The sequence below is a fragment of the Syngnathus typhle genome, linkage group LG18 (genome assembly GCF_033458585.1).
Source record: "Syngnathus typhle isolate RoL2023-S1 ecotype Sweden linkage group LG18, RoL_Styp_1.0, whole genome shotgun sequence".
In the NCBI taxonomy this organism is placed as follows: domain Eukaryota; kingdom Metazoa; phylum Chordata; class Actinopteri; order Syngnathiformes; family Syngnathidae; genus Syngnathus; species Syngnathus typhle.
In genome coordinates this window covers 8,333,406-8,361,136 of record NC_083755.1, presented here as the reverse complement: position 1 = coordinate 8,361,136, position 27,731 = coordinate 8,333,406, and the positions used below count along the sequence as shown (strand labels likewise).

At 44.2% G+C, this 27,731-nt stretch overlaps 4 protein-coding genes across 6 annotated transcripts in view; all 4 read left to right on the top strand.

Moving 5' to 3' along the window:
* The window catches only part of ryr2a (ryanodine receptor 2a (cardiac)), a 29,466-nt gene extending 18,708 nt beyond the window's left edge, over positions 1 to 10,758 (top strand). The window contains 44 exon segments of the mRNA XM_061264451.1: positions 25 to 152; positions 230 to 422; positions 497 to 579; positions 645 to 802; positions 865 to 952; positions 1,033 to 1,125; positions 1,221 to 1,391; positions 1,461 to 1,520; positions 1,614 to 1,748; positions 1,916 to 2,028; positions 2,112 to 2,208; positions 2,320 to 2,426; positions 2,500 to 2,551; positions 2,620 to 2,670; positions 2,732 to 2,831; positions 2,909 to 2,988; positions 3,073 to 3,149; positions 3,261 to 3,334; positions 3,406 to 3,493; positions 3,495 to 3,669; positions 3,741 to 3,869; positions 3,956 to 4,060; positions 4,190 to 4,271; positions 4,360 to 4,518; positions 4,587 to 4,741; positions 4,801 to 5,016; positions 5,092 to 5,364; positions 5,461 to 5,667; positions 5,729 to 6,019; positions 6,125 to 6,192; positions 6,388 to 6,520; positions 6,591 to 6,677; positions 6,759 to 7,022; positions 7,102 to 7,232; positions 7,377 to 7,419; positions 7,491 to 7,624; positions 7,724 to 7,784; positions 7,955 to 8,101; positions 8,188 to 8,322; positions 9,056 to 9,212; positions 9,333 to 9,397; positions 9,491 to 9,591; positions 9,669 to 9,720; positions 9,870 to 10,758. Coding sequence (XP_061120435.1) covers positions 25 to 152; positions 230 to 422; positions 497 to 579; positions 645 to 802; positions 865 to 952; positions 1,033 to 1,125; positions 1,221 to 1,391; positions 1,461 to 1,520; positions 1,614 to 1,748; positions 1,916 to 2,028; positions 2,112 to 2,208; positions 2,320 to 2,426; positions 2,500 to 2,551; positions 2,620 to 2,670; positions 2,732 to 2,831; positions 2,909 to 2,988; positions 3,073 to 3,149; positions 3,261 to 3,334; positions 3,406 to 3,493; positions 3,495 to 3,669; positions 3,741 to 3,869; positions 3,956 to 4,060; positions 4,190 to 4,271; positions 4,360 to 4,518; positions 4,587 to 4,741; positions 4,801 to 5,016; positions 5,092 to 5,364; positions 5,461 to 5,667; positions 5,729 to 6,019; positions 6,125 to 6,192; positions 6,388 to 6,520; positions 6,591 to 6,677; positions 6,759 to 7,022; positions 7,102 to 7,232; positions 7,377 to 7,419; positions 7,491 to 7,624; positions 7,724 to 7,784; positions 7,955 to 8,101; positions 8,188 to 8,322; positions 9,056 to 9,212; positions 9,333 to 9,397; positions 9,491 to 9,591; positions 9,669 to 9,720; positions 9,870 to 9,965 — 5,414 coding nt within the window. The 3' untranslated portion in view covers positions 9,966 to 10,758.
* Positions 10,759 to 11,320: 562 nt separating this feature from the next.
* On the top strand, positions 11,321 to 14,881 carry chrm3b (cholinergic receptor, muscarinic 3b). 2 transcript variants are annotated; one of them, XM_061264364.1, is made up of 7 exons: positions 11,321 to 11,414; positions 11,641 to 11,742; positions 12,313 to 12,369; positions 12,502 to 12,677; positions 12,872 to 13,167; positions 13,384 to 13,985; positions 14,051 to 14,881. In XM_061264364.1, exons 3-7 carry the CDS (start codon positions 12,321 to 12,323, stop codon positions 14,497 to 14,499), a joined length of 1,572 nt encoding a protein of 523 aa, XP_061120348.1. In that variant the 5' UTR covers positions 11,321 to 11,414; positions 11,641 to 11,742; positions 12,313 to 12,320; the 3' UTR covers positions 14,500 to 14,881. The 2 variants fall into 2 exon arrangements, with proteins under 2 accessions (XP_061120348.1, XP_061120347.1); XM_061264363.1 differs by lacking the exons at positions 11,321 to 11,414; positions 11,641 to 11,742 and having other exon boundaries at positions 11,759 to 12,369.
* Positions 14,882 to 15,328: 447 nt separating this feature from the next.
* fmn2b (formin 2b) lies at positions 15,329 to 21,603 on the top strand. The gene is made up of 20 exons (XM_061264965.1): positions 15,329 to 15,734; positions 15,816 to 16,824; positions 16,889 to 17,103; positions 17,188 to 17,360; positions 17,421 to 17,544; positions 17,609 to 17,667; positions 17,785 to 18,755; positions 18,873 to 19,017; positions 19,196 to 19,283; positions 19,353 to 19,414; positions 19,487 to 19,578; positions 19,634 to 19,763; positions 19,832 to 19,978; positions 20,089 to 20,148; positions 20,381 to 20,501; positions 20,581 to 20,673; positions 20,754 to 20,805; positions 20,872 to 21,021; positions 21,110 to 21,191; positions 21,268 to 21,603. The coding sequence occupies exons 1-20, from the start codon at positions 15,464 to 15,466 to the stop codon at positions 21,292 to 21,294; spliced, it is 4,071 nt and encodes a 1,356-aa protein (XP_061120949.1). The 5' UTR covers positions 15,329 to 15,463; the 3' UTR covers positions 21,295 to 21,603.
* Positions 21,604 to 21,908: 305 nt separating this feature from the next.
* si:ch211-214e3.5 (zinc finger protein 518A) lies at positions 21,909 to 27,714 on the top strand. Of its 2 annotated transcripts, none has more exons than XM_061304549.1 (3): positions 21,909 to 22,478; positions 23,243 to 23,300; positions 23,386 to 27,714. In XM_061304549.1, the coding sequence occupies exon 3, from the start codon at positions 23,396 to 23,398 to the stop codon at positions 27,194 to 27,196; it is 3,801 nt and encodes a 1,266-aa protein (XP_061160533.1). In that variant the 5' UTR covers positions 21,909 to 22,478; positions 23,243 to 23,300; positions 23,386 to 23,395; the 3' UTR covers positions 27,197 to 27,714. The 2 variants fall into 2 exon arrangements, with proteins under 2 accessions (XP_061160533.1, XP_061160534.1); XM_061304550.1 differs by having other exon boundaries at positions 23,243 to 23,310.
* Positions 27,715 to 27,731: the final 17 nt, after the last annotated feature.

Genomic DNA, 27,731 nt, shown 5'->3' with positions numbered 1-27,731 from the left:
ACTCTTTTTCTCGTTTTCTTCCAGATCACGGTCTGCCGGGCCAGGTCGTCGACATTTGTCCAACGATTCCAAATTTGGAGAAGTTACTGGAAGAAATCATCGAGGTGGCAGAGTCTGGAATTAAATATACTCAAATGCCTCACGTCATGGAGGTATGTCATGAAATGGAGTTTGAACCTTTATTGAGATCCGCTCTGGTGCTACAATGAGCTTGTTTGGATTTACGCAGGTGGTTCTACCAGTTTTGTGCAGCTACATGTCTCACTGGTGGGAAGACGGACCAGAGAACAACCCGGATCAAGCCGACAGCTGTTGTACATCTGTGACCTCTGAACATATGAATATATTACTGGGAAACATCTTGAAGATCATCTACAACAATTTAGGGATCGACGAGGGCGCTTGGATGAAAAGACTTGCTGGTAAAATTATTTCTTTTACTGACAAGAACGTCATGATATGAATTGAAATGACATGAGGATTTTCTCCTTCGTAGTGTTTTCTCAACCAATCATCAGCAAGGCCAAATCGCAGTTGCTCAAGACGCACTTTCTGCCTCTGATGAAGAAACTCCGAAAAGTGAGTCGCGCTTCGGGGAAAGTGAAGAAGCCCCTTTTTTATATCGCCGTTTGAATCGTACGCAGAAAGCAGCCGTCGTACTCGCGGACGAGGAGCAGAGCAAGGCAGAGGGGAGGGGTGAGATCTCAGAAACCGAGCTTCTCATCATGGACCAATTCTCAGTTCTCGTCAGAGACATCTACGCTTTTTATCCTCTTCTCATACGATTTGTCGACTACAACAGGTAGTGTGGGGTTGGTTGTGTTCTTCCGAAAGATGCAATTACGTGTGGTGATATACTTACAGGGCCACGTGGTTGAAGGAGTCCAATCCAGAAGCGGAAGTGTTATTCCACATGGTGGCTGAAGTTTTCATCTTCTGGGCCAAGTCTCACGTAAGGCAGTGAGAACGTCGACGGGGTATGTGAACCCTCGGTCGTCCTTTGAAAGAGAAAATGATTTTTCCCAAATCCAGAACTTCAAGAGAGAAGAACAGAATTTTGTGGTTCAGAATGAAATCAACAACATGTCTTTCCTCATCTCAGATTCCAATTCTAAGATGTCAAAGGTATGAGTTTCCTAAATAAGCAAATCGCTGATTTGTGCTTATTGACGTACGGAAAAATATCATTTGATGTTTTTTGTCCCGAAACTTTGCAATAGGGAATCGTTTCATACCAGGAGAGAAAGAAGTTGAGGAGAAAGGGAGAGCGATACTCAATGCAGACCAGTCTGATCGTGGCAGCTCTCAAGCGACTGCTGCCTGTCGGACTTAACGTTTGTGTTCCCGGTGAACAAGAGCTCATTGCTCTCGCCAAGAACCGATTCTCACAGGTATTTGGATTTTGCGTTTTGTTTTGTTTTGTTTTGTTTTCATTTGAAAGACATTTGATCTTTTTCCAGAAAGATACCGAGGATGAAGTGCGTCAAGTCATTCGAAACAACCTCCATCTCCAAGGAAAGGTAAAAGTTCGGTTTGCCTACAATCTCGTATCGATTTTTTTATCGATGTACTTTGAGAGTGACTTATTTATATTTGTTTGTGTGTGTTTAAAGTTACAGGACCCGGCGACTCGCTGGCAAAGAGCCCTGTACAGAGACATTCTGAATCACTCTGATAACACCTTTGACCCCGAGAAGAATGTGGACAGAGTGCTGGACATGGCTCATGTCCTCTTCCACCTCGACCAGGTTATAGTTAAAGTTCTCACTTACAAGTTGGAGATTATATACGATGGCTAATACAGTTCCAAGATCTTCATGGTTGTCATCAGTATTGGGTGGTTCTCAGAAAGTGTGGTCCAGGGGTGTGAGCCCAAAAAGGAACAGTACTATAGCATTTCCATTTTTCCTTTCAGGTGGAGCATCCTCAGCGCAGTAAAAAGGCCGTGTGGCATAAATTACTGTCCAAACAGAGAAAGAGAGCTGTCGTTGCTTGCTTCAGGATGGCTCCTCTCTACAATCTGCCCAGGTAGGTGACCCGCACGCCAGTCATGGACATTTTGTACACAATATTGGTTTGATTGAGCCGAAACATGATCTCCTCCAATCTAGGCATCGAGCTGTCAACTTGTTTCTTCAGGGCTATGAGAAATCCTGGATTGAGGCGGAAGAACATTTTTTTGAGGATAAACTCATAGAGGATCTTGCTGTAAGCAATTTAGCTCATTTTGTCTCCTTCATATAAATAATAAATCATTTTGGATGGACTTATTGTAGGTAGGTATTGTTTTAACATGAAGGTACTGAAAATGTGCTTCAGAAATCAGGTGAACAAGAGCCATTCGAAGAGGTGGAGGGAACGAAACGCTTTGACCCGCTACACCAGCTCATCCAGCTTTTCAGTCGAACGGCCCTTACCGAGAAGTGGTGGGTTGCCTGTCTGGAAGGATTTTTTTTTTTTTGAACCGTATCAGAATCAATGAAGTGTTGATTGTTTTAGTAAACTGGATGAAGATCATCTCTACATGGCTTACGCAGATATCATGGCCAAGGTACCTTCCAAATATTTCTTTTAAATCTGGTTTCTTCCATTAAAGTTTTTATTCCTTATTGCCCTCAGAGCTGCCATGATGAAGAAGATGAAGATGGGGAGGAAGTGAAAAGTTTTGAAGTAGGTTTTCTGGATTTGGATTGTTTCTCCTAGCTAGTCACGTCCCTATTTTCATGAATAGGAGAAGGAGATGGAAAAGCAGAGGCTGTTATACCAGCAGGAAAGGCTGCATGATCGCGGAGCTGCCGAAATGGTACTTCAGACCATTAGTGCCAGTAAAGGTATTGCTTTTCTTCTCCACACGTGTTTGTCTTTAAGATGTAATGGTATAAGAATCTTTTGGATTCCTTTGAACCAGGTGAGATGGGTCCCATGGTTGCCTCAACTCTAAAACTGGGCATTGCAATTCTCAATGGAGGAAACTCCACTGTACAACTGGTACTATCAATATCGTCCATGTCATTATTGTCCTCCAGCCCATGTCTAAATTCCACTCAATACAATTGTCTGATGTTTGGACAGAAAATGCTGGATTATCTGAAGAACAGGAAGGACGTGGGCTTCTTTCAGAGTCTTGCTGGACTCATGCAGTTGTGCAGGTAATGACATTGAATCGAGACTAGAATAAATGAAATTTGCTCGAAACATTATGAACGTTCCTGTCGTTCATGTTGTTTTGAAGTTCTACTATATGGAATTATTTTTCTCAGTGTTCTCGATCTAAATGCATTTGAGAGACAGAACAAAGCAGAAGGACTCGGGATGATCACTGAGGAGGGATCCGGTAAACATTTCACCATTTAAAAGAAATATCTTATCGAGCTGGCGTTGAAATGAGATGTCTCTTTGGAACAGGTGAGAAGGTTATGCAGGATGATAAGTTCACCTGTGACCTCTTCCGCTTCCTTCAGCTTCTCTGCGAAGGACACAACTCGGGTATTTTTTTTTTTTCAAACGAGCAATCTGACACCTGTAGAATATAATAATAATAATAATATGGTGGAAATGGACATCCCTTCCTTCATTGCAGATTTCCAAAACTATTTAAGGACTCAAACAGGGAACAATACAACTGTCAACATCATCATCTCAACTGTTGACTACCTCCTCAGAGTTCAGGTTGGTACGGTTATTTCGGTTGGCTTCGTGTTTCCTATTTATATTTGACTTTGACGCCTCTTGGTTCTCAGGAGTCGATCAGTGATTTCTACTGGTATTACTCGGGCAAAGATGTGATTGATGAGCAAGGCCAAAGGAACTTCTCAAAGGCTATTCATGTTGCCAAGCAGGTTTTCAACACACTCACAGAGTATATCCAGGTACGAGGATCCAGATAAGTTCACGGAATGGATTTATTGAAATGTATTGAAATGTCATCCTTTTTTTTTCTGCAACTTTATTCCAGGGTCCATGTACCGGCAATCAGCAGAGTTTGGCACACAGTCGTCTGTGGGATGCTGTGGTTGGCTTTCTGCACGTCTTTGCTCATATGCAGATGAAATTGTCTCAGGTACGTGAAATAAAATAGACGCTGAGCGATGTTTAAAAGTTCTTATCAAAGTGATGCACCTGTTCGTAAATAACTTTCTTTTTCCACAATTACCGTGACAGAAATGACAAATCTATCTTTTCCCTTCAGGACTCGAGTCAGATTGAGTTACTGAAGGAATTGATGGACCTTCAGAAAGACATGGTGGTCATGCTACTTTCAATGATGGAGGGTATGACAATAATCTAGTATTGATGTCGTCGCTTTGATTCACATGAAATAAAAAGCATCTCTGAAGAAATGTCCCACGTGGTCAACAGGCAATGTGGTTAACGGGACGATCGGAAAGCAGATGGTGGACATGCTGGTGGAATCGTCAAACAATGTGGAAATGATTTTGAAGTTCTTTGATATGTTCCTCAAGCTGAAAGATGTCACCTCTTCAGAAGCCTTTAAAGAGTACGACCCTGATGGGAAAGGCAAGTGTCTGATGCAGTGAATGAATGTGTGAATTCTTGTGGTATTGATGAACAAATGAATTGAAAAGGTGTCATATCCAAGAGGGACTTCCAGAAGGCAATGGAGAACCATAAGCACTATACCCAGTCTGAGACTGAGTTTCTTCTCTCATGTGCTGAAACGGATGAAAATGAACTCCTGGACTATGAGGAATTTGTGGAGCGCTTTCATGAACCAGCCAAGGTAATGAAAATGGATTTCTTTTTTGAATGATCCTTCAATCTTCCATTGGATCTTTCAAGGACATCGGCTTCAATGTGGCGGTGCTGTTGACCAACTTGTCGGAGCACATGCCTCATGACAACCGACTGCACACCTTTCTGGAGCTGGCAGAGAGCGTTCTCAACTACTTCCAACCCTACCTGGGTAGGATCGAGATCATGGGCAGTGCCAAGCGTATCGAGAGGGTCTACTTTGAGATCAGCGAGTCCAGCCGGACACAGTGGGAGAAACCGCAGGTAGGATTTTATTGACCTGCTTTCCGCTTCTGCTTTGTCAAGTCTCGATATTTTTTTTCTCGCCACGTAACCCAGGTTAAGGAATCCAAGCGCCAGTTCATCTTTGACGTGGTCAACGAAGGAGGCGAGAAGGAAAAAATGGAATTGTTTGTGAATTTCTGCGAGGACACCATCTTTGAAATGCAACTGGCCGCTCGGATGTCCGACACCGGGGAGCGCTCGGCGGTGAAAGACGACAGCGAGCAAGGCAGAACGGATGTGGAAAATCCCGAGAGCAGCTTCTTTTCCGTTACCACGCTTCACATGGCGCTCGTAGCGCTGCGGTTCAATGTCATCCTATTGATTAAGGTCAGACTCCTGAATTATGCAGATTAGGCAATAAGAACAATTCTTACATTCACACATAAAAAAAAACAATCTCACAGTTTTCATCTCAATTGTCAGGTGCTGTCCATGAAGAGTTTGAAGAAGAAAATGAAGAAGATCAAAAGCATGACGTCCAAAGACATGCTCAGCACCCTGCTTTCATTCTACCTGTCTGTACTCCAAGGCCTCCTTCACATGGTCTTCAGTGTGTTTCGAGGATTTTGCAGGATTTTATACAATAGTATATTTGGAGCCAATCAGGTTGATGGCACCAAGAGCATAAAGGTATGGAGTCGACATCACGTATGCATCATCCACACCAAACCCCTCAACCCTCACTCCTCAGGTGTCTGAGCTACTGGCCAACATGCCCGACCCGACCCAGGATGCAATCAGACTGGAGGGGGAAGACAAAGAAAGAAAATCCTATGACAGAAGCTCGGTGAACGAGGACCTGGCATACTTGGCTGTCAATACCAGCGAGTCGGAGGTGCTGTCGGACATTTTCGGCTTGGACCTACGGAGAGAGGGAGGACAATATAAACTCAGTCCCCACAACCCTAACGCCAGTCTCACGGAAATGCTCAATTCCCCACTTCCTTCCCCGCCACCTTCTGAGCCCAGACAGAGGCAACAGGTGAGGATGGAATCAAGAAGAATCTCGGAAATATTTGAAGATAAAACAAGAGCAATCAAACGATGAAGACATTTTGCTGTTGATCATAACATTTGACCATTTCAGTTGAACAGCTCTTCTTTGGATGAAGAGAAGGAAGCAAGACCGGTGAATCCATGTGAGATAAAGAAAAAGTAAGTGTGATTATTTTATTGCTTTATTATATTCTTGGAAACCCTGTTGACAAGTGAAGGGATGATTGGATTCCATTTAAATTGTGTTTGTAACCCATTTTTGTTTCTGCGAGGGAGCTTCATTCATTTTGGAGAATTTATGAAATAATGAATGACCATTTTTAATGAGGAATATGGCCATTTGTCATTTTACAGGAGTGAAGAGAAACAGGAGAAGAATGAGAAGGTGAAGGCAAAAGTGAAAAGGCGTAGGATCTGTAAGGATGAACCTGATTTGCAGGAGTCGGTGGTCTCAAAGAAGATTGTTGCGTATCAGCGGAAAGTCCTGGTAAAAAAAGATTTCTCGGAACTTTTTCTTCGTCAGCTGGTAAGTTTGATCTTCTATTTTCCTCCCACAGAACTATTTTGCGAGGAACTTCTACAACATGAGGATGCTCGCTCTATTTGTTGCATTTGCCATCAACTTCATTCTCCTATTCTACAAGGTCACCGTTACGCAATATAAACTCTCGATTCTTTTCACGTCCTCAATATCGATTACGAATGAACGTTTTTGTTCTCTTTAGGTTTCCACATCGTCATCCGCGGCCGAGGAAGTCATCTCAAGCAATCAAGCAGACGGCTCCATTCAGTGGGATCCACTGGGCGGCGAGCCCATGGTCGAAATCAAAGACGGGTTGACGGAGGACCCGAAAGAGCCCTTGAAATTAGCCATGGTCCATTTTGTTTTGGAAGAGGGCAGCGGATACATGGAGCCGACGCTGCGGATCTTGGCTATCCTTCACACGGTCATCTCTTTCTTCTGCATCATCGGATATTACTGTCTCAAGGTATGCGGGAAGTTGTCGGAAATTATCTCGAGATCCCGATGTCCTCTTTCTCATGCTGTTTATCTTATTTGGCGTGTAGGTTCCACTGGTGATCTTTAAACGCGAAAAGGAGGTAGCCAGGAAGTTGGAGTTTGATGGCCTTTACATAACAGAGCAACCATCCGAGGACGATATCAAAGGACAGTGGGACCGATTGGTTATTAACACACAGTAAGTTTCGAAACGAGGATCTTCTCACAGCCTGCATCGTGATGAGTAACAAAATAAATAGATGATGATTCAATAAAAAAATGGTTTCCAAGAAAGACGTATGGATGCTTCCAGCTTTGAAAACTCTCCATTTGGCACTTTCAGATCTTTCCCCAACAACTACTGGGATAAGTTTGTGAAGCGAAAGGTCGGTGCCTTTGACAGTTCAACCGCGTCTGTGAAATGCGTCAAGCCGATTTTTACTCTGATTTTCCACAGGTGATGGATAAATACGGAGAATTTTATGGTCATGACAGGATCAGTGAACTTCTGGGATTGGACAAGGCTGCCCTGGCCTTCAGTGATGCTCATAAAAAAAGGAAGCCCAGAAAAGACAGCTACCTGGCAGCTGTGTGAGTACACAGACACATTGAGTTCACGAAAAATGACACGAGCTAAAAAAGCCAGCGGGCTCATCCCGAGAACTAATTCTCATTTGATTTTCTCCACAGGCTGAACTCCATTGACGTCAAGTACCAAATCTGGAAGTTGGGCGTGGTGTTCACTGACAATGTAAGCGTCCGTGTCGAATGATTTGGTGGACAAAGTCAGATTCATAGGTTGACAATAATCTGAATTAAATTAAATTGAATTAAGATAGCAAGCTTAAAACATTCTAAACTTATCACATATCCTGACTCACTTATTCGTATCTCCTCATTTGTTTCTCCGTTGCCCAACAGTCGTTCCTGTATCTGGCCTGGTACATGACCATGTCTGTCCTGGGTCACTACAACAACTTTTTCTTTGCTGCACATCTGCTCGACATCGCAATGGGGTTCAAGACACTCCGGACTATCCTGTCTTCAGTAACGCACAACGGCAAACAGGTCGGGCGCTTTGAGCATCTTTACAATCCACTGATGGCGACTTTCTTTCTCATAATCATTTTGTCTTCATCCCTCTTTCCTTCCAGTTGGTGTTAACGGTCGGCCTATTAGCAGTGGTGGTGTATTTGTACACGGTCGTAGCCTTCAACTTCTTCCGAAAGTTCTACAACAAGAGTGAAGATGGAGAATTACCTGACATGAAATGTGACGACATGTTGACGGTGAGTCATTTTTTTTGGATTTGGGATATTAGACTCCTAATTCCCTCTTCTAATGCTATTAAGTCAGAAAAATGTGGTGCGCTAGAGTTGCTAAGAAAACTGTTTTCCCTCATTGCTCTGCACAGTTGCACCCTGCAGCCATGTTGGAGAAGTAACTTGTGTGTCAAGTAGGTCCGCTGCCATTTATGGATTGAAAGTCACGGGATTTTAGTTTTGCAGTGTTCACCCTCAGGCACTGGATTTTGTCTGAATAAGCTTCCGAATTTCGCAGCGACCGAATACACCACGTCACGCTAATCAAATGTGAATCCGGATCCTAAAAAAAAAAAGTTGTCACATTTTGTCAATTTGCTAATGTGATGTAAAGCAGTCCAACTTGATAAAGAATGAAATACAGCTGGAATTCATGTGAAAGAAATGCTATATAAGGCCTCGACAGCTGATGCTGTGTGTTTTGTAACGGGGGGGGGGGGGGGTCTTCTGTCACCCGGAAATTTCACAACTAATCCCCCATAGTCAGCCATCCATAGCATTCCATAAAGCTCTATTTATTCCTATTAAGGCTTTGAGGGGGGTAGCCATGGCCTTTTCTACACAAAGGGGACAGAGGCTCTGTGGCATGAACAGAAGAAAGTCAACTGTGGCAGGAAAACCATGAATCTGTGTGTGTGAGGTCCATCAACTAACATTGTTTGCCCCCTCTTTCCCATGTCCTTTTTTTTTTTTCTGCCAGTGCTACATGTTCCACATGTATGTAGGCGTGCGAGCAGGGGGGGGCATCGGTGACCAGATTGAGGACCCCGCAGGAGACGAATACGAGATCTATCGCATCATATTTGACATCACCTTCTTCTTCTTTGTCATTGTAATCCTGCTGGCCATCATCCAAGGTGAAACATTCCCACCTCATTGAGGTGGAATTTGCTATATTGACTTCAGCTAACCAAAGCAAACGAAAGGTGGATCAAAGCGCTGATCAAAGTTCTCGTGTGTCTTCTCGAAAATCCTAGGTTTAATCATTGACGCTTTTGGAGAACTGCGGGATCAGCAAGAACAAGTGAAAGAGGACATGGAGGTAAGCAGGCCATCGCGATAAAACAGCGAATCAGCGCAGGGATGTCAAATGATCCTAGATTTAACTTGCCATCCGATATTTCGTCTCTTCCAGACAAAGTGTTTTATCTGCGGGATAGGCAATGACTACTTCGACACGGTGCCGCACGGCTTCGAAACGCACACTCTGCAGGAGCACAACTTGGCCAATTACCTGTGAGTACTTTGGAAATATATTGACAGATGTATGATATTTCTCTTAATGGCATTTGAAATGTTTGCTTTTGTCGCAGATTCTTTGTGATGTATCTTATCAACAAAGATGAAACCGAGCACACAGGACAGGTAAACCATCTGACTCTTCATTTGAACAGTTGATTCATTGAGGAGTCGGATTTTATTTCCGTCCCCTTTATTAAAATCAAGGACATTATTTCAAATTGACAGTGTCATGGAAAAAAAATCAAAACTTCCTCGTCTTGTTTGTCTCGAAGGAATCTTATGTTTGGAAGATGTACCAGGAACGTTGTTGGGAGTTCTTCCCGGCCGGAGATTGTTTCCGCAAACAGTATGAAGATCAGCTGAACTGATCTGTCTGCGGAGTTCTTCTCCCTTCCCGTGGTTCCTTGCATGTGTTCCGAACCACAAGAGTATGCCTGGAAACACTCCCCCATACAAAATGGCTTCTTAAAAAGTGACTTTCATCCAAGATCTTCCTAATTCAGTAGGTCACCTTGATGACTCTGCCCCACCTTGCAGCACACTTGTTTCGGGATATTTTGTGGACGTGGAAATGATACGATGATACCGGCTCACCAAAAAGTTTGGATACATGCTAAAAAAATGTAATTTTTATTTAATGCGCTTTGCAATATTCAGCAGAAGTTGATGTATCCAGACTTTATGGACGCATCATGTAAAATCAAACTATTGGCATGATGAGTCATTCTTTTTCTTGTATTTGACAAAACAGTAGCAGAAAAAAGAAGAAAGTGGTTTGATGGTGGTACACTGCAAGCTGCTGCAATATACTTGTCTGTTTTATAAACCATTTTTTGTTACCACTGTCGAAAATGTGACCTTGGAGATTCTTGCCTGCAATACAGTGGGAAGACAATGTGCCTGAAGATGAATCCTTTTCTAATATTTAACAAGGGAGTATTTTAATGCTTTGAATTGGAGATGTTATGATGATGTCCACAATCTGCACATGTCATTATTGTGTGTGTGTGTGTGTGTGTGTGAGTGTGAGCGTGAAGAAGGCTGTAAATTTGCTTGCCAACATGATGTCGGATGATGCTCTACCGAATCGTCCTTATTTATGCTTGTTCTTTCATTTGCTTCTTTTCAAGGCTACACAAATAAACAATTGTGAAGTTTGAACGAGGGATTGACTTCATGTATTGGGAGCTCCGATTTTCGCTTCTGGAATATTAGGCAATATTCTGCTAACTTCATTCTTTTGCAGCTGCTCAAAATGAAATGTGTCCGGAATTAGGGATGGTGATAGACGGAATAGGTGATGCATGGCAAAGATCCCTTAAAAGGATTTCCAGAGCCGGCAGAAATCATCAACAGAGACGAGGTAAGTTCGGTGGCCTTCATAACAAATGAGAATATTTATTTTTGGAGTGGGTAGAGAACAAGTGGCCAGCACTTTTGGAATAAGCAACACAAGAGAAATAATTACACTGACCTGATCATGTTGACCTTTGACCTTAGAGCAAGTGCAAGTGTTATTCACATGATCAATTGATTTCTTTTGCCCGTCACTGTAAAATAAACTCTTAATATTCCAAATTTTCCATGCTGTTTTTTTTCCTCCTCCTAAACTGAACTCTCTTGAGGCAGATCTTTGTGTTGTCAAGTAGAACCCCTTGTGTTTTTTTCTGCATCAAGTTTAAAAGGCGGGCGGGCGGGCGGGCGGGCGGCGCTGTCTGCTCCAGTCACACACACACGCACGCACACACCTCTTGAGCAGCCGAGGAAAGCAGCATGCTGCACAAGTCGGGCTAACTAGGATATTCTACACACGCCTGGTAAGTTCATTTTTCTTCCCCCCCCCCAACACTTTTATATGAATTCAAATAAGTTTGCATTTTATTTTGTATGATATCATTTGTGTCATCGGGCGAAAGGCGCAACAACTAATGACAGCCGCAAGACATGAACAAATTGTAGTTTGACTTGTTTTCTTTTTTGTTTCTGAGGAATTAGACTTGATGTTTATGATTTATGTTTGCCTGTTTGTTTTCACAATAACAGTTCCATGATGGCAACACAATGGAAGAGTGGCGCCTTTCCACAGGAGGCCTTCTTGGGTTAAAATCTTGATTTAGGTCTTTGGGTGGAGGCTGCATGTTTTTGGTAGGTTCTTCCCCAACCTGGTGAAAGTTCTGTCAAACGTTTCCCTGAACTGGAGCTATGCCATTATGATTGGTCCATTTTCTGCACGTGTCCTCATGATGGTTCTGGCTTTAATTAGTACAGCCTGTATTAGTAATGTCATCTTTTCTTTACAGGCTATGCTAATCTATACCATAATCAGCAGTGCAATGGAGGCTGAATGGAATGATCATCTTGTATTTGCTAGATCATTGATGCTATCGTTGGTTTTCCGTGTGTGTTATGATTTCCACGCAGTTTTTCATTAGGATCTTCACACATTGCACAACTGCATACGTGTAAGCAGGTAACATTGTTGCACTCGTTTCACCGAGCATTTTGTAACGTCAGGACAAGCAGTGGAAAACATTTTGAAATCATTGATCTCAATTGTCTCCACTGTATTTTTTTTTTTTTATGTATTTGTACTTGACATACATTTTATGTTTGTCATTTCTGCTCATCAATAATGCAGTTATGGGATCTTGTAGACCGTTGAATGAAGTTAGTTACCAATTTTGCCTCGAATGTATTTCTCCACTTTTCCGTTAGATGCCATTATGGATCAAAGCTCAAGATCAGACGCTGCCATCATCCCAGCTACTTTTGGTACTGTCTTCTTCTCTTATTAAAATCTGAAATGTAAAACGGAAAATTTGAAGTCCAAAAGTTGGCGGAAGGCTCGAGTTATTCCATCAAAGATTTTCAATTTTCTGATTTTTATAAACCTTTCCATCTCAGACGGCTCTTACCAGGAAGTTGCCATATTGTCTGGCAATGTCGGCGGGTGGAGTCCCCATCACGCCAATAGTAGCAATATTTCACAAGGGGCAAACTTCAGTGAATCAGCAGAAAATAGGACATTAATCCAGGAGGCAACCACCTTTGACCCGTTAGGAGGACATACAGTCTTGCAGGTAACAAGCAGATGTTTTCATTTATTTAATTTCATTATGAAACGTAAAAAAAGGCTTTTTTTTTCCGGGGTTAAATTGAACTAGACTGTAATCCAAATTATTAGGAGGTAATTGGCAATCTGAATAGTTTTGGGTCATTAAATAGAGCTTCTAAATAATGATTTTAATCCTTTTTTTTTTTCCTCCACCTTCAGGTTATAGTCATCGTCTTCCTCACTGGGTCGCTTTCTCTTGTCACTGTTGTGGGGAACATTTTAGTCCTGTTGTCCTTCAAGATCAATAAGGCGCTGAAGACCGTCAACAACTACTACTTGCTGAGCTTGGCCTTTGCTGACCTGACCATCGGCACTTTATCAATGAACTTGTACACCACCTACATCATCATGAATCAGTGGGCACTGGGGCCGGTCATTTGTGACTTGTGGCTTGCAATTGACTATGTGGCCAGTAATGCTTCAGTCATGAACCTCCTTGTCATAAGCTTTGACAGGTAACCTCTTGTTTTTCTTAACTTAGAACTACCGTAATTTTCGGACTATAAGTCGCGTTTTTTTTCATAGTTTTTGACTTATACTCAGGAGCGAGTTTTTTTTTTTTTACTTTCTTGGGCATTTTATGGCTGGTGCGACTTATACTCCGCTGCGACTTATAGTCCGAAAATTACGGTACTCAAGATGAGCGCATATTCTCTTCCTTTTTTCTTTAGGTATTTCTCCGTGACCAGGCCTTTGACATATCGTGCAAAGCGCACAACGAAGCGGGCCATGACCATGATTTGTTTAGCCTGGTCCGTCTCGTTTATCCTTTGGGCCCCAGCCATCCTGTTCTGGCAATACATCGTCGGCGAGCGGACGGTGCCATCCAATGAATGCTTCATCCAGTTTCTGTCTGAGCCCATCATCACCTTCTGCACTGCGATCGCTGCCTTTTACTTGCCGGTTACCATTATGACCACCTTGTTTTGGAAGATCTATCAGGTCTCAGAGAAACGTGCTAAGGAGATACAGGGTCTTAAGGGCTCCGGTGCTGGAAACAAAAAGCGGGTTGAGGGTGCCACCAAGAGCCAAAAGGACAAATCGGACACACCGGCGAACGATGAGCCGCCTTCGGACAACACCAAGGACGACTCGAGCAGCAAAGGGAAATGTAGCGCTTTGCTTTTTCATTTATCCCGGAGGTTCCAAAGAGCTGAGACCCCCGCCGCCGCCGCCGCCGCCGCCGCAGCAGAACAGAGTTGCTGTGACAGTTTGAACAATAATGATGTTTCAGAGGAGGAAGAGGAAGCCGACCAAACAAAGAACTCCACAGGTTGGTTCGAATCATCTTGACCTTGACCCTACGTCGCACCAAATGCTCTTATTTCTTGTCTGTAGACGGAAAGAAGACGACAAGGGCAAAGGACGTGAAATCGTCGGACGACGCGTCCCCTGAAAACATCTCCATGAAAGATGTGAAGAAGTCCGGCTCAAAAGCGAAGACGGAGGTTAACAAACGCAAAAATGAAAAAAAGACCAATGACAAAAAAGCAGCACGGACACTCAGCGCTATTCTGTTAGCTTTCATTACAACTTGGTTACCGTACAACATCATGGTCTTGGTGAATACTTTTTGCCAAGACTGTATCCCGGGAACTCTTTGGGCGCTGGGTTACTGGTTGTGTTACGTGAACAGCACGGTTAACCCGATGTGTTACGCCCTTTGTAACAAGACTTTTCGAACAACCTTCAGAGATATCTTACTGTGCCAGTGGAATCAAAACAAAGCCAAGCCTCCATTGAATAAGAGGAATGCTGCAGCTTGCCGGAAGAAAGAGCAAATGTAGAGCAGATGTACGACATCTTGATTTTGGGGGGACCTCCAGTCCAAATTTGCCTCTGGGGGTCTCTCTCTTGAAAGAGGACACAGGAGACAATAAAAATCCTTGTCAGGTCATTTTGCATCGCTACTCGAATGTCTTTTGACGAGCCATAGTCAATGGGAATATGGAAATCATTTATTGACAATAACCATATCTGCTTCAGGTGGTGTAAATATTTAGACAACTGCAATCAGTTTTTGTCTTTTCATTTATTTTTTATGGAAAATAGACCCACAAATGAGTGTTTTGTGTCTGCACAATCTTTTGTGTCGTCTTTGTACGACAGTATTGCATGGAACGCACAACTTTTTTTAGTGTGTCAAATATGAGGTGAATAAACAAAACCATGGAGATATTCAACAAACCATTTTGTTTCATTTTTTGGGATGGACGGATGGAGAGAGACATCTCTTCAGGTTCTTTCTATGACAGGGCACTTTAAAGACCGAGAATCATGGGTAATGTAGTGAGGAACCAGAGTGGCAATGAATGAGCCTTTTGTCGTCAGTGCAGCAGCTAATTCTTTTTTTTTATTAGCCATGATTTCATTCTCTTTACATCTCTGATGTGCCCCATCTTTTGCTTCATGCCTTACTGATTGATCTCCATTGAGCATGCAGAGCTTGCGTCACATTTTTGGAGCAGATGGAGAGGAGGAGGGGGAGGGTACGTCTGAGAGGAAAATAAAGAGAAGTGACGGACGGACGGGGGTGGCGTTGGAGGGGATGCGATGGGTGTGTGAGCATCGCGCTGCTCTCTTTCCCCTGAATCAGCATCAACGTAGAACCTAGGCAACCCCAAACCAGTGTGGATCTAGTCTCATATTGATCATGACAATCTGCGGTAGCTTTTTATTCATCAGAGACTCCAGTGTCGTACCTGTCCTCGGGATCTAATCGGCAAGAAGAGGACATCTGACTCGGGCAACATGGGCAACCAGGAAGCTAAGCAAAAAAAATCTGCAGCGGCATCTGGTAATGGTGGCTACCCTTCGCTGGAAGAAGGATGGAGCGAAGGAGGAGGGGACATGACAAGACGGGGTGGAAAGAAACAACACGGTAAGAGTGAAGGTAAAGGGGCAAGCAGCAGAGGAGGAGGAGGTGGAAGAACGCATAGCGCAGGTGCAGGCAAGAAGAAAAACAAATTTGAGTCCAAGCCCTCTGTTTTTTCTATCCGCAAGAAAAAGGCTCTTCACGTAGGTAAAGATGCATGCTCCAATGAAGATGTGCTGGTGGCATCACAACATGGAGATTTGGCCAAAACACCTGATCTGTCTGCAGATGAGCTTGGACAATCAGATTCGGAAACGGGCGTCCTGAAAGGTGAGCAAAAGCCATGCAATGGAGCAGCAGCAGAGGATGGAAGACAGAAGGCTGGAAGTTCTGGATCTGACACGGATATTTACAGCTATCACTCAGCAGCAGAACATGATGATTTGCTCGCAGACATCCAGCTTGCTATCAAGCTCCAACAACGTGACACGGTTGAGGTCAAGAAAGCGCTGAGTAACGGAGTTGTTGAATTACCCCCCACTGAAAGACTTGACCTGACACCCGAGTTGGAACTTGGATCAGATGCGCTATCTTTCCTGGAGGGAGGAACCCTCTCAGATACAGACCAGCTTACCGACAAACCACAATTGTCTTCCCTCAGAGAGGAATCCAAGAAAGATGGGAGGAAGGAAACGGAGGGTGGTCCAGAGGCGCCAAAGTCCTCCGCTAGTGTTGCTGAAGTTCCAGAAAAGCAGCACGCCGAGATGTCGCAATCCCTGCCCGCAGCCATGGCGACGCTCAACCCATTTACCATGGCAACCGGCAGTAGCAACTTCGCCCACACACTGGAGCCGGAAGCAGGAGACGAAAAGCACATTGAGGAGCCTCATGCCAATGGAGCTCAAGAGAACCAGGAGAAAAGCAACGCTGCCATGGTCGGAATGATTTCAGGGAATACGTTTGAAGAAGTCACGAGTGCTGCCGAGTCACTTGAAGATTGCACGAGCATTGTATCAGAAAGTAATCACGTAGCTTCTGCTGGAAGCATCGCTTCCCCCTCCAGGAGGAACAGTGTTTGCTTGACACCTTCCCAAGGAAGCCCCACGTTAGCCAAACACATTCACAGGTCCGGTAAGGCTGCTTCTCCGTCAAACCCCGTGGTGAAACCGTACCCTCCTGTCTTCGCTTCATACATCAAGACCACCACCAGACAACTCAGCTCGCCAGGACATTCACCGGCTCTGTCTCCTTCCATCAGTCCCATGTCGCCGAGAAGAGATCATCAACATTTCCGAAGGTAACTGTAGTTCATTTAGGACTTGATTGATTGTTGAAACAAATTTGTCGTTTTTTGCCCTCAGGATGATGGTTGGTGACCATCAAGTCCCAAGGAAGTGCTCCTCAAGCAATGCTGCTCATCTGAGTCGCTCAGCTGACTGGACGGACGAGTTTGAGAGGAGAATGAGGTGCAAGCTCAACTCTGGGGATCTACTAGACTACAGGTGCAGAGGTGGAGGAAGCCAACCCATTTGTGCCACTTCCTGTGGACAAGTTGCCTTCCAAGATGTTTTCACAGGTAATTAAGCTTAAGCTCTGTCAATAACCAACCAGGTCACAGTCGATTGATTCCACATTTCCATATTTTTACTGATTTGTCCAGGTAGAACTCTCCTGGAGAAAGTGTTCCTTCAACAACAGCAGCAGGAGGAGCCAGAAGAGGCTGAGAGGCTCTGCTCCAGAATATTAGCCATGGGTCTTCTTCTGCCTTTCACCGACTGCTTCAGACAGCAACTCGGAGCAAATCCTTCTCATATTGGATCGTCCAAGTTTCACGTACGTATTTGGATTTTTGTCGTTTGATTTCCATATCATGACGTTGAGGTATTTCTTCAGCATGACCAGCTCTACACATGGACCACTGTTAATCAGCCAACTATTTCCCTTGATCATCTCGAGGGTAAGCAACCGGGTCATTTGAAAGACTGCAGGCCCAGTGGAGACAGAGCCACAGATCCAGGTAAGAACCTCCATCGAACATCACGTCGTGAATTGTGCCAGATGTTTTTCCTCCATCTTTTCAGAAAATCATACAGGAATCTTGGTTTTGAGGGAGCAACCAAATGAGAGCCAGATTTGTCAGGTAAGTCACAGAGACACTTCTGTGCTCTTCAGAGTTTCCATCATCAATGGTCCAGGGCCTTACAGAAGAGCTCCTGCTAATTTGATTTTAATTTTTTCCCCCCACCTCTATTTTCAGGAGGAGGTTTTGCTGAAAACAGTGAAACTGAAGGAAAAACATGTCAATGTCATCCAACAACTGGAGCAAACCATTGAAGATCTCAGGACAAAGATTGCTGAGCTGGAGCGGCAGCCCCCTCTGCTGGACAGAGATATAGAAACAGAGCAAGAGGAAATCTTTTTGAAGGAAGTGTGTGATGCTCACTTTCAGACTGAAGCAGATCCATTTCTGTGCTCTCTGGAGGCAAAATCTGTGCAAACATCACCGATGGAGGACAGCTTTAAGTTGAAAGTGCCTTACGCTGAGCCAAGTGGAACCAATGGCTTCCCCAAACTCCCATTTATACAGTGTTCATGTCAGCAGCAACCCCTGGCCACGCTTCCAGGTGGCCCATCTCCTCCTTTACAAATAGCAGTAGCTAAGCCGCCACCAGCTCCACCCTTACCAGCAGGTTCAATGCTACCGCCACCTCCTCCACCTCCTCTCCCTGCTGGACCTCCTCTTCCTGGTGGATCTGCTCCGCCACCACCACCTCCTCCTCCTCTCCCTGGTGGACCTGCTCCACCACCACCACCTCCTCCTCCTCTCCCTGGAGGAACTGCTCCACCACCACCACCACCACCTCCTCCTCCTCTCCCTGGAGGAACTGCTCCACCACCACCACCTCCTCCACCTCTCCCTGGTGGATCTGCTCCACCACCACCACCTCCTCTCCCTGGCTGTGTTGCTCCACCCCCACCTCCTCCTCTCCCTGGTGGTGTTCCTCCACCCCCACCTCCTCCGCCCCATCCCCGACCCCCTCCTCCACCTGGTAGCATCTGCGTTCCTCCAGCTCCCCCAGGAAGTCTGGGCTCCTTGCCTCCTCCGCTGCCTTTGGGGCTATACACTCTCGGCCTCACCCAAGAGAAAGCACCCAGGAAAGCAGTGGTGGAACCTCCCAGACCTATGAAGCCATTGTATTGGACCAGAATCCAGTTCCACACGAAAAAGTAAATGGCTAGTTTGAATGAAGATAACAAATACAGTGAAGTATTCTATGATGCTGATGACTGACCAAATTGTTCTTCTAAACATTTCCAGCCAATTATTCTTTTCTTCTTCATCAGGGAAATATCATCTGCATCCGTGTGGGAGACGATAGAGGAGCCTGAGGTGGACTTTGAGGAGTTTGTAGAGTTGTTCTCCAAAACGGCCGTCAAGGAGAAAAAGCAGCCACTCTCTGACACAATCACCAAGTCCAAGGCCAAACAGGTCAATTTGGAATGTGACCTGCCATTTTGAAAGAATGCCTTGTTCGATTCCAAAGTTCTCAGTTGGAGCACGTGGTTGGCTTCCATGCTACAAATCATGATGCAATTATAATTTTTGCACACAAAAGTCCACTTTTGAAATGGGAATGTTCTGATATCGTTTTTGCTTCTTGTCTTAGGTTGTCAAGCTTCTAAGCAACAAAAGATCACAGGCTGTAGGAATCTTAATGTCCTCGCTCCACCTTGACATGAAAGACATACAGCATGGTGAGTTGCTTTGGATTCACACTTGACTTGCAATCCGGTTTCAATCCTATTTCCTGACATCTTCTGCAGCCGTCTTGAACTTGGACAACACAGTAGTTGACCTGGAGACCCTTCAAGCTCTTTATGAAAATGTAAGTCACGTACATTCGTCAATACAATCGATCGACAGACAATGGAGTGTCGGTCGTATCTGTATTCTGCAGAGAGCGTTGCCAGAGGAGCTGGACAAGATTGAAAAACATATGAAATCCACCAAAGACAAGGAGAATGCAAAACCTCTGGACAAACCTGAACAGTGAGTGGATGTCATGCTACGGAGATTTCAGTGGTAAAATGAATTTCTCTTCTAGGTTTCTCTACCAGCTGTCCCGGATCCCCAGCTTTTCTGGTCGAGTATTTTGCATCCTCTTCCAGTCCAGCTTTTCGGAGTGCATGTCATCCATCATGAAGAAACTGGATACGCTGCTGAATGTATGCAAGGTAAATTCATGGGGCAACAAAAGCCTCACTTGTTAAGTGCGATACAAATCGTGGCGGCCTATGTTTAGGTTTTACAGGACAGTGAAAAGGTGAAGCAGGTTCTAGGCCTGGTGCTGGCTTTTGGAAACTTCATGAATGGAGGAAATCGCACAAGAGGTCAAGCGGATGGCTTCAGTCTTGACATCCTTCCCAAACTCAAGGATGTCAAGAGCAGTGTGAGTAACCGAATATTATTACGGAGGAACCCAAACTAACATCTGTGAGAAGCAATTCGTTCAGTCAAATGATATGAACGCCCTGTTCTGTTTTTCTTCTCTACATCCAGGACAGCACGAGAAGTCTTCTGTCTTACATCGTTGCATATTATCTAAAGAATTTTGATGAGGTGAGCTTTTACACGGCATGATTGTTTTATGGATTGGTGATTTGTGCAAGGTATTGTTGCCACTATTTGTGTTTTTTGTTATTGTGTGATGAAGGATCTCTCGTCATCGGATTGTCAGACAAAGCGACAAAATGTCACCGGATTGATTTGGTTTTTATTTTGGAACGATTTTATTATGATTTATTTCATTGACAGATGTGCTTTGAGTTTTCATTTCAATGTGTTTCTCCAGGATGCTGGAAAAGACACTTGCGTTTACCCTCTCCCCGAGCCTCATGAATTATTCCAGACTTCCCAGATGAAATTTGAAGACTTTCACAAAGATCTCACTCGACTCAGAAAAGACCTTAGATGTAACTTCTCGTTAAAGTTAGCCCTTATAACACGATGAACGTGATGGTCTTCCGACTTCATCGTGTTTTTTTTTTCCAGCATGTACCTCAGAGGTGGAACGAGTGTGCAAAGCTTCCATTGAAGATAACCTCCAGCCTTTCAAGGACAACATGGAGGGATTTATTTCGGAAGGTATAAACAACACTTTAGGTGATGGTTCTATTCTGCATTCTGGGTCATCACAGTAAGTCCTGTGCATTATTCTTCCATAGCTAAACATGAACTTGATGCATTGGAAAGTCATCTCAGCAGCACACATAAACTGTAAGTAGAAGCACTGATATGCCATTATACAGTCATTTTTGAGTTTTCCAAATGTTGTTTTGATAGATTCCTGGAGATCACACTATTCTACTCAGTGAAGGCAAAGGGAGGAGAGAAAGAGGTTTCACCAAACACTATTTTTTCTGTCTGGTATGAGTTCTCCTCTGACTTTAAGGACCTGTGGAAGAAGGAAAACAAATCCATTCTAAAGGAAAGGTAAATGAATTGATCACCAAAAGTGTAAACATATCATTTAAGTTCTACAGTTGATATTTTGGACCCGATCGCAATATACATTTGACAGGTTAAAAGTAGCAGAGGAATGTTTCCGACAAGCCAAAGAGCGGGCTTCCTACAGTGTCAAACCCAAACATGCAACAGGGATCGTAAGTGGACCCCATTATCACCCCTTTTCATTGTGAAGACAATTTGTAATCTTTCTCCAATGTGTTTCTTCCACAGAAAGCCAAGCTTGGCATGAAGATTTGACTCACTGGACTTACTTTTTTTTTTTCCCCGATAAATGATGATGGATTTAACAGACATCAGTGTTTTCACTCTGTTTTCCGGGATGGCTAATATCAACTTGCTGAGATGATAAACAAGGAGGACATTTCCTTGTGCTGGATAATAGAACATTATAGGCAGTCACAGGCATTTCAAGATTTTCAGGACATTTGGGGAAAAGCCCCAAAATGTACAAGAGGAAAAGACCCTAACATCTAAAATGATGTGTCAGTGGGAATCGCCACAGCTCAAATGACAGTGTTGTCTATTGCAGTATCAATTTCATTGTTTGTGGTAAAGTGTTGAAACAATACATTAAAGTGCTTGATAAGCAACACATGCTCTCTTTTTTTCAATACATTTTATTGCAAGAAAAAAAGGAAAAAAAACAGATATGACACAAAAGTAGTCATTTCAAACGTCAACTTTCTGGCTTTAAGAAATACTATAAGAAATCAAGATAAATAATTGTGTGCATAAAGGCTTTACAGGCGGAATAAGGAAACCCAGAATTGCCATAGCGCGCATAAATCTATAATGGGTGATGACGTAGGTTCAATGGCTGCCATGTCTGAGTGACGTAACTTCCGTGTGCTCCAACTGTAATGGCGTCCGAGTGTAGAGTGGAACAGCAGTTGTAAGAGAATTATGGGACACAAACCCAAAGATTATAGGCAAACACGTCATGTTTATTTAACCAAACAAACGAGGAACAACAACAACAAAAAAAGACTGGCAATTGTGAATCTGCCATGGGGATAGCAAAGGGAAATGGCGTACATCCGCCATTGCTTCTCCTTCCACCATCAACCCTACTCTCACGAGCTCAACCATGACGTAGTAACATGCCATGGGAACGCCGATAAACCGGTTTGAAGACTTGCCAACGTGATTTGATCTACTTTTGCAAGACCAGTTAGTAGAAGTAAAAACATTGATGTCAGCACTAGTTTGGTTTTTGACAAGACATATCCATCCGCTTTTACTTGAGCGTCAAGAGCATCAACGAAAGCACCCGGATGGACTGTCATGGCCGCCGTCTCCGTCGTTCCACAGAGAGCTGAAAAGCACGTCGAAGATTGCCGCTGTTTGTTTTTTCCGGCACCACTGCATTTTATGATGTTCGGTGTCAACGGGACCAAGTGTGAAGTTCCATCAAGTTAACGGTAAGAACATTTTGATTGAGCGTAACTTTGTATAGCTTCGCGTGGGTGGTGGCGGCTTTATTTACATGACAACTAATCAATAAACTCCAGCCATAATGTATTTTCGAATGTGAGAATTGTATTCGAATATTCCAGTCTTTCTAGCTATTTCGATTAGCTTTTAAATGTACTGATGCAGCCCCCTGCCCGCCTCCTTTTAAACTTGTTCGACACTACTTGTTCGACACTCAACCAAGTCAACAGATTTTACATGATACTTTCTTGTTAAGGTTGTGATAGTTTGCCCTTTTCAAAATGCTGCTGTACTTAAGTTAGCCAAGCCATTGTTTGGAGCCATGTTGAGAAACAGCCAACTTTTTCCTCTCTACCTTTGTGGTACCTGCAAGTAGAGATGAGACGTGATGAAATATTGACATCAAAATGATATGGTTTTTATCGGAATGATAGGTGTGAGGTGCAACTCTGGATTTTTTTGCACATATGAAATTGTAATAAGCAGCAACCAAAATGTTTGTGCGTGCCTGAATGCAGCGTATTGAAAGTGTGGCTTCAAATAAATGAGTGTTTGCACCTGTGTTACTCTGGCAAGAAGAACTAACACTTCTAAATGGATATATGAAGAGTTTGCTAATGCTATTTTTACAATGCTTTTGACATGACGTCACAGTCACGTCGAACAATAACGTCCGATGGGAAGTTCAAGTAGACCTAAAATGGCATTGTTAAAATAAATAATATTCCTTCTGCATTTTTTCTTTTTGCAGATACCAACTCCTAGTCTTCAGAGAATCTGACATCAGTCCTACCTCTTCCTTCCCTAAGGTGCTCCAATGTATGATTATTAGGCATTCCATCAGTGCCAAATGACCTCTTACCCAAAATAATGTTGAACTTTTTTCCATCATAGATTCTCAGGGATGGATGAAAATCTTGAAGGACCTCACAGTTCCGCCTTGAATTACATTTTGTCATCGGCAGAAGACGTAAAAGACTCTCCGCGTTTCAAAGATCGAGGACGGCGGAGTCAAGGCAATGCGGGCGGCTTGCCTGTTAAGCAACATGGCTCGGCCAGGAGAGCCAATTATAAAATTCAGAAAGGGGCTGTTTTTTCTGGAAACATCCTGAGTTTTGGCTGCTCAGTGTGTAAGGACCATTCCACGTACAGCCCGAACGATCTCCTGAAACATTTCCGAGAGGCCCACAAAGGGATCCTACCCACGTACCCTTGTGATCTGTGCGCATTTGCCACCAACGAGTTTGCGGCTCTTCAACGTCACCGAATTGAGCACAAAAACACTTTGGTTACGTGTGAGCTCTGCTGCGATGGAATTGAGTATTCGCTGCTTTTGCTTACACGACACTACATCATGTGCCACAGTTCCAACGGGAAGTTCCAATGCGACTGGTGCGAGTTTACGACGGTGGACGCGGGGACGTTCGTCCAACACATTCACCATCATAACGAGAGTCCTTGGAAATGTTCCAAGTGTCGACATATCAGCTCGAATGAAGCGGATCATCAGAAGCACCTTAAATCTCACCGGAGCGTGTTACCTTTAATTTGTCAAATCTGTGGATACTGCGCTACAACCATCAAGCAGATTAAAGGACACGCGGGAACCGCTCACCCAGCAGCCAAGCATCCATCCAACCAACAAATCCATCCAAATGTATGGAAGACTTTAGAAAACGGAGCAACCAATTCTTCTCTCGACTGCCTCAACACGCTTGAAAATATTTCCGAGCTGCAAGAAACGCAGAAGTTGCCCAGGTCGTTCGGTGTATCAGGGATCTTATCGAATCAAAATGGTAGAACGAAATCGGAGATGTGTTCCGAGGACGAGGCGCACGCTTTCGACGGGACGCCGGCGAAAAAACACGGCGCTCATCGGAACGCTTTGACTGCGGAGCAATCCTCGCCGATAATGTTGCTGGACAACGACGGCTGCGGCTCTCCCACCAATCCTAATGCGCTGACCGTTCTGATGGTGAAAAACAAAATCTCTCTCCCCCCGAACTGCACAACCAAGGTGATGGGATTTAAGATGGTGGACGGGAAGAAACATCTCGTTCTCAAAGTAATACCGGTGGCAAAGCAAAACGTGTGCACCCAAGACAATTCATTAGTAGATTTGGACTCTCCAGATAGCAGGTCTGCATTTTGTAGAAGTGAAGTCCTTGTTGAGAACGGTGAATCATCTGCTAGTAAGAGCTCCACGTCACCTTGTTTGGACGGAAGTGAGTCTTGCATACTAAACGATGATATCCTGGCAGTCAACGTCAAGGTCGAAGAGGAAGAAACACCCGTTTTCCCTCTTGAGTCTTCTCCTCGTAGCGATGATCTGGGCTTGAGAGGTGCTCATTGTGTAAACGGCTCTTCAACTTCAATGGTGGAGACTGATCCGATCGGCAGACATGCATTTGATGACAAATCCGAGACCGTATCAAAAATGGCCGACCCATCCACGGATCATCCTGTTTCTCACGAGGCATCACAGGGTAAATCAACTTGGAAAAACCACGTCGAGAATTGCGAAGCAGTAGATGAAGGGATGATAACTTACACGAGAAACGGACATATTTTTGACGTGCGCAAAGAGAATTGCCGCAAATGGCCTGAAACGACTTCCCAGTGTTCCCAAAGCACTCCAGAAGGTACCGAGAGCACGAGATCGATTCATTTCCACGATTACCGGCATCCTAAGAAACATTTGGCAAATGTGGTTCCTCCAGCAGAAATGGCCTCCTCCTCCTTTTTTGGAGAGAATGCGATAACACCGCAAAGTTCTTTCAACCACCAAGTCTTCGCTTTTCACAATTATTCCAAGGAAGCGCTTGGTATGTCACCCAGAGCATGTCATCAAAGTGAGGGTGCGCCAGAACTGACAGCAGGCAGAGAAATCGATCATATCCCTTCTAATTTTAGTCCCGCATCATCCGAGTTGTCAGAAGCTTTTGAGGACGACGACTGCGTCGATGCGGATGAGGACAACCCCGAATCGGTGCTGAAAGATTTCAACGTCATAAAAATCGAGGAGGATCTCATTCCCGTATCGTCCAATGAAACAAGTACTTCGTCCGCATTGGGCAATTTCGTAGAGCAACACTCGGATGAAATAATTACGCAGCAACTTCGTAAGGAAAGGACCGAGTCGTTACATTCAAACATCGATTCATTTGATTGTTCCAAACAAACAAAGTCCGTTGGAAGACTTCAAGAGCGAGTGGTCTTGAAGACTCATGAGAAAAATTCTGCGATGCCAATGCAGCTCAAGCCCACGCCGAGTTTTCAGCTAATCACTCAATGCGTAAATCCTCAAATCAATGTCTCTTACACGACCAAGTCTGGGTTTGAAACCTCAAGCCGTCCCACCAGTGAGCCCGTTCCTCCTCTAAAACATCCAAATAAGGCAGCATCTAGTGATCAAGTGACGACACTTTCTTCTCTTCAAGGTGGGCTTAGTACCTCCCCTCATCGTTATCTTCTCAAGAGCTCAAATTTAAAAGGTCCTGTATTCTTTTCGAGCGCACCAGACAAAGTTAGGAAAACGCAGCCAACTTGCTACTTGTTGCCAAGGTCGCTTCCCTTTGTTCAAGCTCCAAGCAGCTCCGGCCTCAAGCTCCCGTTGAACTCGGACGGACCCGTTCTGGCCGTGCCTGTGAGTTTGAGCGACGAATCGAGCAATTTGCAGAGCGGTCGCCAAACGTTTTTGCTTCGCTACATTTCCCCAGCCAAGTCCAATGTGCTTCTCAATCATCTGGAAACGAAATCCATCGGTCAGTCTTGCCACCGCAGAGACAAAAGAGGGAACAAAGTTGTATTTAAAATCGTTAGCCCTACCACCAGTCTGCTTAAGAGTGGCTCACCCTCCTCCAGTTGTCAACCTTTACTTTTGGCCACCTCGCCTCCAACCCAATGTTTTCTTATGCCTTCCAACAAAACAAATGCTTGCAACAACGTGAACAAGATCACGGCCAGCCAGAATTCAGGCCAAAGCGCTGTCAGGGAATCAATGCCTCAATCGACATCCAAGTTGAAACCAAGTCAAGCAGATAAACCTCAACTAGCTCCACGACCAAGTCGACCCCCAAGTCGAAGAAAAGTGCGTAGGAAAGTACTGTTTGATGAGCTTCCAGAAACAGTCCATAAAGCCAGAAGGTTCTCCAACCAAGTACAGACTGAGAAAGACACGAGTGTGTTTTGGAGTCCCATAGCAAAAGAAGTGGAAAGAACCTTGAGACTCGCCCCGTTCAACTTTCGACAGCAAATCAAATGCCCCCGTAGATACCAACCAGTCGTGGTGCTCAATCATCCGGACGCTGATATTCCCGAAGTGGCCAATATAATGAAGGTCATCAATCGACACAGAGGCGCTGTTGTCAAGGTGGCCCTTTCGCAGAAAACCCTCAAAGCGCTCGCTGAGCTGGGTACCCAAGGGGGGGGGATTTTGACTGAAGGCGTTGTGCTGCAAAACAGCTCGCCGAGCCCACGAGCCATTCAAAGCGTGGTCCGAGAGCGTTTCCTTCTCAAACTGAAGCTGAGGAAAAAGAACCAAAAAAAGTATGAAGTTGTGGAACCTCCGTCAGATAGTAGCCAAAAGACCGTGGTGTTCGACTGCTGGTTCTGCGGCCGGCTCTTCAACAGCCAAGAACATTGGATTGGCCACGGGCAGCGACATCTCATGGAGGCAACACGAGACTGGAACAAATTGTTGTAAATGTTTTCAGATACCCTTATATATGGCTAAACAGCAGGGTGACAGATGCATATGACCTTTCACTAGGTTTTATTTGCATCTATGTAATTACATTTTTTTATTTGAAATATTTTATTGGTGCTTTTTCTGACATTAAATCGAGTTCACATGACTTAAGTCATGCACATTTGTTTGAACTGTGAATGTGTTTCGTTGTAATTCATTAAGATGTGTTAAATGTTCGGACCTACAAAAAGTTCATTCTTGTCTTTCTACCAAGTCAACTTTTGCACTGCCTCACAACACATGTATTCTTTTGGAGGTCTCTTTTTTTTCCCCCCCATACAGCTTTAAACCATTTTATTACCTTCCAAACAGGAATTCAGGGGCACTCATGACAAGGAAAGAGGCCGAGAACAGTTCTCTGGATTAGAAATGTACAATTATAGTTAAATGTGTTATTGAATGATTACATTCTGACTTATTGCAGTCCGGTTTGTTGTTAATGTCCGGATTAAAAATTTACATTTATGTTTAAATGTGGATGTGAATTATA